This window comes from Chiloscyllium plagiosum, chromosome 23 (genome assembly GCF_004010195.1).
Source record: "Chiloscyllium plagiosum isolate BGI_BamShark_2017 chromosome 23, ASM401019v2, whole genome shotgun sequence".
NCBI lineage: Eukaryota > Metazoa > Chordata > Chondrichthyes > Orectolobiformes > Hemiscylliidae > Chiloscyllium > Chiloscyllium plagiosum.
Window position 1 is genome coordinate 34,003,404 of NC_057732.1, and position 13,201 is coordinate 34,016,604.

The 13,201-nt window shown below is 41.3% G+C and overlaps 1 protein-coding gene across 1 annotated transcript in view; it reads left to right on the forward strand.

The window, feature by feature from the left end:
• The window catches only part of dennd6b (DENN/MADD domain containing 6B), a 110,661-nt gene that overhangs the window by 85,472 nt on the left and 11,988 nt on the right, over positions 1 to 13,201 (forward strand). The window contains exons 16-18 of the mRNA XM_043713204.1: positions 6,031 to 6,120; positions 9,392 to 9,445; positions 11,470 to 11,579. Of these exons, the coding sequence (XP_043569139.1) occupies positions 6,031 to 6,120; positions 9,392 to 9,445; positions 11,470 to 11,579 (254 nt within the window). The remainder of the gene's footprint in view (positions 1 to 6,030; positions 6,121 to 9,391; positions 9,446 to 11,469; positions 11,580 to 13,201) is intronic.

Below are 13,201 nucleotides of genomic sequence, written 5' to 3' on the forward strand. Positions count from 1 at the left end.
TTGGATGCGAACATAAGAGGTACAGTTAGTAAGTTTGCAGATGACACCAAAATTGGAGGTGTAGTGGACAGCGAAGAGGGTTACCTCAGATTACAACAGGATCTTGACCAGATGGGCAAATGGGCTGAGAAGTGACAGATGGAGTTTAATTCAGATAAATGCGAGGTGCTGCATTTTGGGAAAGCAAATCTTAGCAGGACTTATACCCTTAATGGTAAGGTCCTAGGGAGTGTTGCTGAACAAAGAGACCTTGGAGTGCAGGTTCATAGCCTCTTGAAAGTGGAGTCGCAGGTAAATAGGATAGTGAAGAAGGTGCTTGGTATGTTTTCCTTTATTGGTCAGAGTATTGAGTATAGGAGTTGGGAGGTCATGTTGCGGCTGTACAGGACATTGGTAAGGCCGCTGTTGGAATATTGCGTGCAATTCTGGTCTCCTTCCTATCAGAAAGATGCTGTGAAATGTGAAAGAATTCAGAAAAGATTTACAAGGATGTTGCCAAGGTTGGAGGATATGAAGGGCATGAATAGGGTAAATAAGCAAAGTCTTTTCCCTGGGGTTGGGGAGTCCAGAACTAGAGGGCATAGGTTTTGGGTGAGAGGGGAAATGTATAAAAGAGACCTACAGGGCAACTTTTTCACACACAGGATGGTACATGTATGGAATGAGCTGCCAGAGAACTTGGTGGAGGCTAGTAACATTTAAATTGCAACATTTAAAAGGCATCTGGATGGGTAAATGAATAGGAAGGGTTTGGAGGGATATGGGCCGGGTGCTGGCAGGTGGGACTAGATTGGGTTGGGATATCTGGTCGGCATGGACGGATTCGACCGAAGGGTCTGCTTCCATGCTGTACATCTCTATGACTATGACTCTATGACTCTGAGTAAGAGGTGTAAGAGTACACTTTAGGGAGAAATCTGGAGGGCAAAAAGAGAACATTAGGTAGCTTTGGCAGACAGGGTAGTGGACAATCCAAAGAGATTCTACAAATATATTAAGGACAAAGGAGTAACTAGGGAAAGAATAGAGCCACTAAAAGATCAACAAGGCTGTCTAGGTATGGAACCACACAAGATGGATGAGATTCAAAACAAATATTTTGTGTCAGTATTTACTGTGGAAAAAAAAATGGAAGCTAGGTAACTTGGAAATAAATAGTGATATTTTGAAAAGATTTTCTGCATTACAGAGAGGTGGTGTTGGAAGTCTTAAAACACCTAAAAATGGATTAATCACTGGGACCCGATCAAGTGTATCCCAGAACATTATGGGAAGCTAAAGAAGAACTTGTGGGGCCCCGAGCAGAGACATTGCTATCATTGACAGCCATGGGTTTGGTGCTGGAAAACTGGAGGGTGGAAAATATTGTGCCATTATTTTAGAGAGGCTGCAAGGAAACACCAGGGAAGTACAGATTTGTGGGCCTAACATTAGTGGTTGGTAAGTTGTTGGAGGGGATTCTGAGAGATAGGATCTACATGCATTTGGAAAGGCAAGGACTGATAGGGATAGTCAGCATGGCTTTATGCATGGGAAGTTGTTTTATAATTTTGAGTATTCTGAAGAGATGACCAAGAAGATAGATGAAGGCAGAGCAGTAAATGTTGTCTACATGAACTTTAGCAATGGCTTTGACAAGGTTTTGCATGGTAGGCTGGTTAGTAAGGTTAGATCACATGGGATCCAGGGTGAGCCAGCCAGTTGGATACAAACTTGGCTTGACAATAAGAGACAAAAGGTTATTGTTCAGACTGGAGGCCTGTGACCAGCAGTGGATGGAGGGTTTGCAATCAGTAATATTCTGATTTTTAAGTGGTTTGAATCCCCACTGGATCCCTTGTTCTGAACACTGGACTTATTTTGGCAATGTGAAATGAAGGAGGCAGCCAACAAGTATTTCAGGGCAAAAGGATCTCTGCATTTATTTAAATACAAACAAAAAAGGTAAGTATAATACAAGAAATGTGGGTAAATGGAATATAACCAGGAAATTGACATAATCGACTGACACTTTGATCTTTTAATAGTATAGTATAAATTCTATGGCTTATGATCCTGTCCCACTAGCTACCTTATGAAGGAGCAGTGCTCCGAAAATTTGTATTTCCAAATAAACCTGTTGGACTATAACCTAGTGTTGTGATTTTTAACAGTACAGAGAACAGTAATATATAAATACACTATTAGCTAGATTAAACACAATTAGAACCTAGAACCAACGATTGGCAGTAATTTTGAGCTTTCAGCTTTTCTGTTTGGCCTCTATTGTTCTTGGTTGTGAAGCTGCTCGTTGGGGATGGAAGCCTGTGGAGAAGCTGTTTGTGCAGCAGCTTGTTGGTGAAGAAAGGGCTCCCCCCTTGTGAAACCAGGCTGTGGTTTTCCTCAAGCTCTTGATTTTCCCTTCTGAAGTTATTAGGCTTTCTGATGGTTAGAGTATGTGCGAATTGATTTTGATTGAGGTTGAATGTCCAGTATCTCTGTAGGCCCCACACTGCATTGGGGAGCCCGAAGTGTAACAGTTAGTTTCAGTTGATTTGCCCTTTTTAGAGAGTAGGTGCAAATTGGAATTCTAGGTTGAACAATGGTTCCAGACAGCTTTCTCAGTTCTGTGAATTGTCACAGAGCATTAGAGATGTACAGCATGCACACAGACCCTTTGGTCCAATTTGTCCATGCTAACCAGACATCCTAAATTAATCTAGTCTAATTTGACAGCATTTTGCCCATATCCTCTAAACCCTTCCTATTCATGTACCCATCCAGATGCCTTTTAAATATTGTAATTGTAGCAGTCTCCACCACTTTCTCTGAAAGCTCATTCTATGCACACACCACTCTCTGCATGAAAATGTTGCCCGTTAGGTCCCTTTTTAAATCTTTCCCCTCTCACCTTAAACCTATGCTCTCTAGTTTTGGACACTGCTACCTTGGGGAGTAGTGCTTGGCTATTCACTCACTCTATGCCGTTCATGATTTTATAAACCTCAACGAGGTCACCACTCAGCCTCTGATACTCCAGGGAAAAAAGCCCTAGCCAATTCAACCTCTCCCTCTGGTTCAAACCCTCCAACCCTAGCAAATTCCTTGTAAATCTTTTCTGAACCCTTTCAAGTTTCACAACATCCTTCCTATAGCAGGAAGACCAGAACTGAATGCAGTATTCCAAAAGTGGTCTAATCTGTGTCCTGTACAGCCTCAACATGACCTCCCAACCCCTATACTCAATGCTCTGACCAATAAAGGAAAGCATACCATATACCTTTTTTACTATCCCATCTACCTGGGACTCTACTTTGAAGGAACTATGAATCTGCACCCCAAGGTCTCTTTGTTCAGCAACACTCCCCAGGGCCTTGCCATTAAGTGTAAAAACCCTATCCTGATTTGCTTTTTCCAAATGCAGCATGTCCCAATTGTCCAAATTAAACTCCATTTGCCACTCCTCGGCCCATTGGCCCATCTGATTAAGATCCCACTGTATTCTGAGGTAACTTCCTTTGCTGTCATCTAAACCTCCCGATTTTTGCAAACTTACTACAACTTACAGCAAACGTGCTAACTATACTTCCTATGTTCACATCCAAAACATTTATTTCAATGACGAAAAACAGCGGACCCAGCACCGAACCTTGTGGCACACCGCTGGTCACAGGCCTTCAGTCTGAAAAGCAACCCTCCACTAACCTCTGTCTCCTACCTTCAAGCCAATTCTGCATCCTAATAGCTAGTTCTCTCTTTATTCCATATGATCTCACCTTGCTAACCAGTCTACCATGTGGAACCATGTCAAACACCTTATCGAAGTCCATACAGATCATGCCCACCACTCTATATTCTCCACAAAACTCATTCCAGCTTCCATTTACCTTTTGAAAGTTTTGAAAGGTCTAGGGTTTTGTCCAGAATTTTAGATAAAGGAGATTTTTGATCGATTGGTGCAGGATCCACTGCTGTTTGTCATTACATAAATGATTTTGATGAGAATATAGGAGGCATGGTTAAGTAACTTTGTGGATGACACCAAAATTGGTGGTATAGTGAAGAAGGCTTTCTGAAAGTGTAATGGGACTTTGATCAACTGGGCTAGTGGGCTGAGGAATGGCAGATGGAGTTTAATGCAGATAAATGTGAAGATTTGCATTTTGGTAAGACAAACCAGGTCACTACTTGCACAGTTAATGGTAGGGCCCTGGGGAATTGTTGTCGAACAGATTTCAGGATGCAGGTACATAATTCCTTGAAAGTCATGTCACAGGTAGACAAGGTGGTTAATAAGGTGTTTAGCTATCATTGGTCAGAGGATTTAGTACAGGAATGTAATGTTATGACTGTAAAACATTGGTAAGGCCACGTTTGGAGTACTGCGTATAATTCTGGTCACCCTGCTATAGGAAGAATGTTGTTATTAAATTGGAAACGGTGCAGAAAAGAATTACAAGAATATTGCCGAGACTGGAAGGGTTGCGTCACAAAGAGAGACTAAATTGGCTGGGACTTTTTTTCCTTGGAGTGTAGGAGACTAAGGGAGTGACCCTTATAGAGGTTGTAAAATCATGAGAGCATAGATTAGGTAAATAGCCAAGGTCTTTTCCTAGGGTAGGGGAGTCCAAAACTCGAGGGCATAGGTTAAGATGAGAGGGGAAAGATTTAAAAGGTACCTGAGGGCCAACATTTTCAAGTAAAGTGGGTGGGATGTATGTGGAACTAGCTGCCAGATGAAGTAGTAGAAGTGGGTATAATTACAACATTTTAAAATACATTTAGACAGGTACATGATAGGAAAAGTTTTGGTGGGATATGGGCCAAACGCAGGCAAAATGGGACTAGTTCGATTTCAGAATCCTGGTTGGTATGTTCGAGTTGTGTCGAAGGGCCTATTTCCGTATTATGTGACTCTGATTTTACCTCATTGAAACACGTAGGATTCTTAAAGGGCTTGACAGGGTAAATACTGAGAGGATATTCCCCTCTTTGGAGAGTCCAGAACAAGAGTCTCAGAATAAGGGGACACCAATGTAATACTGAGATGAGGAGTAATTTCTATTGATTGTTAAGAGTCCTCGGAACTCCTTGCCACAGAGAGCCTGGGGCAGAATATTGTGTGTATTTAAGATGTAGGTAGATTCTTGATCAGTGGAGGAATTAAGAGTTATGGGGAAAGGGCAGGCTGTGAGGCATGTTGCATCAGCCATGATCCTATTGAATGGTGAGCCGGCTCAGGGCTGAAATGATGTTCTCCTGTACATATTTCTTATGGCCCTATCTTCTCCAATACTAAAATTACTATTACTGTAGACTATTTTTAGATGGCCAGCATCATCCTTTATTTTGAGCGTCATTCGTTTTTTTCCCTAATTTGTCTCTACATATTTATATACGTCCTTGTTTTTGCTATGTACCACAGCTTATGAAAGCCTACTTCCAAGTAGAGTAACCATGTTTTGTATTAAGGTGAAAAATGAGAATAGGAATATGAGGTTTTTAAAAAGACAATGCAAGCAAGATTTTAGTAAATGACAGGCTAATTAAAATTGTAGTTTTCAGAGGAAGACAATGCAGTAGTACACTAGAGCCTAGAAGTAGGGCATCAAGAAAGCAGGTGCATTCAATTTATGGATACAGCCTGCTGTGGTTCAGAAAATGGTTCACCATTTTGTTAAAAGAATTGAAGAATTGAGCATTAAATGTTGACCTCACCAGAGATGCCCATATCCAATTAACACTAAAAGGCTGTGGAAAGAATGCAGTGATGATTAACCAGGATTGAGAGATTTTGATTATTTGGAGAGATGAGAGAAGCTAAGATTGTTCTTGCAGCAAATTTCTAATGGGTAATTTCATAATATGTTGAAAATAATGAAAAGTTATTATGGATTAAATAAGGAGAAACCATTGCCTTTCGCAGGTAGTAGTTTTTCCCAAATTGTAGTCTTCACAGTTACAAAGCATTCAAAAAGTATTGCCTAACATTTTTAATCAGAAGAATGTTCTATCTATCAACTAAATTTTGTTGTACTCAATTAATTAAAGGGTATTCAAAGGAAACGTCCACCAGAAGTGCAGAGTGTCATTGTTCGTCGCCACTTACTGGAACTAACTCAAAGTTTCATTATTCCCCTGGTGAGCAATCTTTTCCTCTTTGAGGTGGACAGGGAAAAGTTATTGGGATTTATTCAAGTCTTTTAACTGTGTTTTCTAAATTTGGGGTTCCAAATGTACTGTTCATAGCCTAACAAGAATGGGCTTAAAATTACAGAACCAAGATATGCCAATCCTAGTAATCTGGAATAAAAAGAGAAAATGCTGAAAATAGTCAGCCAGTTTAGCAGCATTCCGAAGAGCAAAGCAGAGTTAATGTTTCATGTCACTTACCCCTCATTAGAAACTGGAAGTACTTGGAGATATATTAACTTTTAAGCAAGGCAGAAAAAGAGGCAGATGTTGGGACAAAGATTAAAAAGGAAGTCTATGATGGATGTAGGTTTGCTCGCTGAGCTGGAAGGTTCGTTTTCAGACATTTTGTCACCATACTAGGTAACATCATCAGTGAGCCTCCAGATGAAGCACTGGTGGTGTAACCCAATTTCTATTTGTGTTTGGATTTCCTTGGGTTGGTGATGTATTTTCCTGTGGTGATGTCATTTCCTGTTCTTTTTCTCAGGGGGTGGTAAATAGGATCCAAGTCGATGTGTTTGTTGATCGAGTTCCAGTTGGAATGCCATGCTTCTAGTAATTCTCGTGAGTGTCTCTGTTTGGCTTGTCCTAGGATGGATTTGTTGTCCCAGTCAAAGTGGTATCCTTCCTCATCTGTATGTATGGATACCAGTGACAGTGAGTCATGTCTTTTTGTGGCTAGTTGATGTTCATGTATCCTGATGGCTAGTTTTCTGCCTGTTTATCCAATGTAGTGTTTATTACAGTTCCTGCAAGGTATTTTGTCAATTACATTAGTTTTGCTTGTTGTCTGTATAGGGTCTGTACCCAAACAAGCAGACAAAAAATGTCCAGAAGCCCCAGCCACTCATCCCTACATAAGAGATATCGCAGAAATGACTGCCAGACTACTCAGACCCCTTAATATCATGGTAGCCTACAAATCCCCCAACACACTAAAACAGCAGCTGAGGAACTTCAAAGACCCGACTGGACAAACAGCAGAAAACTAGCCACCAGGGTACTTGAACATCAACTAGCCACAAAAAGACATGACCCACTCTCACTAGTATCCATACATACAGATGAGGAAGGGGACACCACTTCAACTGGGACAACAAATCCATCCTAGGACAAGCCAAACCGAGACATGCACGAGAATTCCTAGAAGCATGGCATTCCAACCGGAACTCTATCAACAAACACATCGACTTGGGCTCCATTTACCACCTCTGAGAAAAAGTACAGGAACTGACATCACTATAGGAAATGACGTCACCACAGGAAAATACATCACCAACCCAAGGAAACGCAAACACAAATAGAAAGCAGGCTACACCACCAGTGCTTCATCAGAGGCTCACTGATGATGTTACGTAGCATAGTGAAGAAATGTCTGAAAACGAACCTTGCAGCTCAGCGAGCAAAACTACATCCAGAATCTCAACCTGAGCTACAAATCTTTTCAAAGCTCGCAAAGTCTATGATATGAGGGAAGATATTTATACCCCAGCATAGTGCATGTATTTGTTTCTTTTGCTCATCCTATCATTTTTGCATTGTGCTATCAATCCCTTCAATCATTTGATCACTCCTATCTTTCGACCTGTCACATACTTTCCATTTTGTTCTTTCTTCCCAAACTATCCCCCAACCTCTACATAACCCCATGTCCTTTTGTTGACTTGTTTAAAAATTTTGTGTCTCCAACTAAACTCCAGGCACGCCATCATTGAACTGGAATGTTATCTGTTCCCTTTTCACAAATGCTGATTAATTTCTATAATTTCCTGTTTTATATTAATAACGTGCGTGCAGGCATGTATAATGACATCGTTAATCTTTTCTCCCAACTCCACAGTGTTTTTCCTTCCATAAGAAATAGGATCAGGAGGAGACAATTCAGCCCCTCAAGCATGCTCCACCATTCAGTATGATTATTGCTGATCTGACCTTGATCACAATGCTACTCCACTCCCCATAACCCTTTGATTCATTACCAATTAAAAATCTATCTCACTCCTCAAATTTGCTCAATGTCCCAACATTCACCACACTCTGGATTAGTGAATTCCACTTATTCATGACCCTCTGGAGAGTTAATTCCTCATGTTTGATTTAAATTTGCTACCCCTTAATTGTAAAATTGACCTCTCTTTTGAGATGTTTTCCTTTGTGGAACAATCCTCCCCCTTTTTTGTCAATCTCCTTTAACATCTTACATACCTGAATTTGATCTCCTCTTGTTGTTCTAAACTCCAGACAGTATAGGCTCAAACTGCTCATTGTTGCTGCTTGTTACAAATCCATTACCTATCGTGTCAATCTGGTGAACCTCATTTGAATTGCCGGCAATGCAGCTGCATCCCTTCACAAGAGAGGGGATCAAAATTGTAAGGACCACTCCAGGTGTAGTATCACTAATGTTTTGTACATTTGCAACAGCACTTCCCTACTTTTACACTGGCCTTTATTACTAAAGGAATAGAAAGTACCATTTGCCTTGCTTATTACTATACCTGCATACTAGTTTTCTACGGTTCATGCACGGGTTCACCCAGATCCCTTTGCACTAAGGCACTCTGAAGTTTCTCTCCATTCAGATAATAAGTTGCCTTTCTATTCTTCAGACCAAAATGGATACCCTCACACTTTTACCAACATTAAAGTCCATATGCCAAATTTTGGCCCATTCATCTAACTTATCCTTATCCATTTGTAACTTTTGTTATTTCTTCATTGCATTGTACCTACCCATCAATTTTGTCATCTACAAATTGGCTGTAGTGCCTTCTGTCCCTGCATTAAAGTTGTTATTTAGATTGTAAACAGATGGGGCCAAGGACTGAACTCTGCATACCACCAGGTGCATTTTGCCAACTAGAAAAAGACTCGTTTTCTTTTTGTTAGCAAATTCTCTATCCAAGCTAATAAATTACCCCGACCCCATATGGTCCTATCTTGTATATTAACCTTTTATGTGGTACCTTATCAAATGCCTTCTGGAAGTCCAGATATATTAAATCTACACCATTGTCAACTTTGTAACAATGTTTCCACAGTTCCAAGAGTACCCTGGGTGTCAGCACAGCCCATAGCACATTACATTGGAACCTTTTATGATGTGATCATTAGTTTACCACTTTTTTAAACTATCTGAAAACTTTTGAAGCAGATTTTATGTTAGCAGTGTAGGAAATGGCTTAACCTATACAATATTGCTTTTCTTTTGCCTCAGGAGAGATATGTTGCTAGTCTGATGCCACTTCAGAGAACCATCACTGCATGGAAGGTAAAACTGAGTACTGCTAATGCATTCTGCTTCACGTTCCATTTATTGACTGGTAATCTATCAGCCTGCATTTATTTGCAATGCCAAATTGGCTTGGAGACTGTGCTGGTGAGCCACCTTCTTGACCTGCTGTAGACCATTTACTGTCAGGTAGAGAGTTCCAGGATTTTGACTGAAAAACATAGAAATTCTTGCTGTCCATTTTTATACTACCAGGACTTAAACATTTTAGAAAGTAAGTGAAGTGAGTGTTCATTCTCTAGAGAGTGAGAATAGGGAGTTAGTTGTTGTTACTGAGGAAATGGCAGATGTAGTGAGCATATACTTTGATTCTGATGTTACAGAGAATACAAAAAAAATTCCAGAAGTAGGAATAAATCAGGAGGCTGAAGGCAGAGAGAAACTTGGTGAAATTACAGTCATTAGGGAAGTGATAAGAAGTAAACTGATGGAGCTTCTGAACCTGGAGCAAAAGCATTCAGCTACATTTACAAATGACGCAAGATAGCTCCGAAAGTATGGTGTGATGAAGGCATAATCTGTATCTGCCTGCAAGTTCAATATTTTGAGTAAGTGATCTAGACTTTGATAAATGGAGTATAATGTGGGAAAACCAGTGTATTACTTAGATGGTGAAAGACTATAGAATTCTGAGTTGCAAAGGAATTTGGGGGTGTTTGGGTGCAAAAGTCACAAAAGGTAAATAGGCGGGTACAGCATGTAATCAAGAAGGGTAGTGAGATGCTATTCTTTAGTATTGGAGAAACTGAACATGAAAGTAAGGATCTTATATTTAAGTTATACAGGGCTATAGTATAACCACGACTGCATGTGTGCAGTTTTGCTCGTCTTCTTTAAAGAAGGATGCATTGGAGGTAGTTCAGGGGAGGTTGCAACTACCTGGAATGCATTACCTGTTATGAAGGCAGAGCGAATACTTTGGCCTTGTTTCCAGTGGAGTTTATAAATGTGAAGGGTCACTTGATTTGATTAGCCGAACTGGAAAGGATGTTTCTTTGTGTGGATTAGTGCAGAACTAGGGGCCACTGTTTTAAAATCAGGGGTTATCCTTTCCAGAACAAATAAGTTTTTTTTTCTCTTCAAGGGTTGTGAGACTTTGGGCCACTGCCTTAGAAAGAGATGGAGGTGGGGTCATTGAATATCTTTAAGACAGAGGTACATCAATTCTTGTTAGGTGGTGGAATCCAAGGTTATTGGAGGTAGATAGGAATGTGGAATTAGAAATGCAAACAGATCAGTGATGATCAACCACCCCTCTCCCCCCACTCTCGCATGTGTTCACTCTTTCTCTCTTCCCCTCATGCAGACTGTATCACTCTTGTTTGTTTGTGTATTCTTCTCCACCTCACCCCATCCCCACCCAAACCTCCATACATTGTCTCTCCCACTATGCCCCCTCTTTTGCACACTGTCTCTCCAATGCATCCTGATCGCTTTGTTTTGTTCTTCGGATGGCAGTGCCATTGTAAAGATCAACACATAATGCACGTCCCTACTGTTGACAATCTTCTATGTTAAACTTAATCAAAATCCTTTGGGAAATCCATACAAATAACGTCTGTAGATAATCCCATACCTATGTTAGCTATCCCCCCAAAGTATTTAGTCAGGTTTATTAGGCATGATTGACCCTTTTTACAATGTATTCTGGCTGTTACTGGTCAGCTCATATTTTCTCCAGATGCTCAGCCACTCTCTTCCTAATGCAATGTTTAAAAAATGGCACTGTTGCAGCCAGCATGTGAGAGATGGGTATTGATTCATTCAGTTGTGTTTTGAGAATTTGCTACTGCATCTGTTGTTCTTCACTTAGTGGATTGAGATGAAAGTTGAAAGGTTAGTGTCCTCTAGTGAAGAAACATATGGAAAAGTCATAGACTGTTCCCATTGGGAGACTGTACTTGTGATTTGGGAATAGTTAATAAGATTCGCCAAGAGTTCAGAAAACCTTTGCATGCATTGTAGGAAGAGAATTCCTTATTCTCATTACCTTCTTCTGACAGAACCCACCACAGATCCACCCATTTATCAAAGAAGACTTCATGAAGACACTGGAATATGCTGGACCGCAACTGACCTCTGTGCAAAAAGGAGATTGGGAAGGATTATACAGGTATAGTATGTCATTATATTTATTTGAAAGTCTGACCATAAGTGAGTGTGATGGAGCTATCAAATATTGAAGCCTTTTTATTTTGGTCTGGAGGAATCACCTTTGATTTGAAAGCCAGTGACACAGATGAAAACCATTCATGTGTGTTGTTTGTCAGAAACTCTTAACTGGAAGCAGAGATGGTTGGGGCCCATAACTGCCAGCATCAGCTAGGGATGCCAATTTCCTGAGAGCGTTCCTACTGTTGACTCTTTTGGTGAAAGCAGATTCAGGGCCAAAAGGGCTACCAATGACCCATGAGACAGGCAATCAATTAGACTTATTAAGGTTCTTGCTGAGCACACTGAAAGGTGGCCAACTACGATTTTCCAGACAATCTTCAGTTTCCTAATGAAAAGTATGGGGAGTTTACAGCTTAATGCTTGGACATGAACACACAGAGGCCAGCATTCCTGGCAGGCATTGAGGCGCTCCCTGTCTGGATCCTGATGCAACAGAAGGCCTCCCTGTGATGTAATTTATCACACATACATGCGAGCACGTGCAAACACGCATTCCCCCTGCTGTCTCCATGCCAATTAACGGGGTTCCCTCCATGAGAATCCCAGGTCAGTGACCTTTCCCTCCAGTGACCTGGTGAGTTCAGGACTCCGAAGCAGTCTCAGTTCTTGTTTTGTGTCCCCAGTCTGAAAATCCAGCCGCCTTTATAGCTCCTGATCCCAACCCATTTCCTGAGTGCTATTTGAAGTTCAACAAACTCTGCATAACATTGGTGTTCTGCTCTGCTTCGCATGGATTAGAAATCCCACTTAATTCTCAACTCCATCAAACTACTTCTACCTCTGCAACTTTGCTCTCAATTATTCCTACTGCTGCCTGACCCATAATCCACATTTTTATCTCTGGCCTTAGATTGTAAATGGCATCCTAAGCCCCATCTTGCACCAACTTCAAATCAGTTGGAACTAAGCAACAAGTAATTTATCTCTTAAAATATTACCTTCATCCCCTATAATTGCCAGCTCATACTTCAGCAAAAATTCAAAATTTGAACCTTGTATTTTGTTCCTCAAACGGCTGGATATTCCAAGCATCAGAGATGGAAATGTGTTGCTGGAAAAGCGCAGCAGGTCAGGCAGCATCTAGGGAACAGGAGAATCGACGTTTCGGGCATTAACCCTTCTTCAGGAATGAGGAAAGTTAGTCCAGCAGGCTAAGATGAAAGATAGGGAGGAGGGACTTGGGGGAGGGGCGTCGGAAATGTGATAGGTGGAAAGAGGTCAAGGTGAGGGTGATAGGTCAGATTGGGGTGGGAACCCTCCAACCACAAGGGATGAACTCAGATTTCACCAGTTTCCTCATTTCCCCTCCCCCCAGCCTGTCTCAGTCAAATCCATCAAATTCAGCACCGCCTTCCTAACCTGCAATCTTCTTCCCGACCTCCCCGCCCCCACCCCAGTCTGACCTATCACCCTCACCTTGACCTCTTTCCACCTATCACATTTCCGACGCCCCTCCCCCAAGTCCCACCTCCCTACCTTTTATCTTAGCCTGCTGGACAAACCTTCCTCATTCCTGAAGAAGGGCTTATGCCCGAAACGTCGATTCTCCTGTTCCCTGGA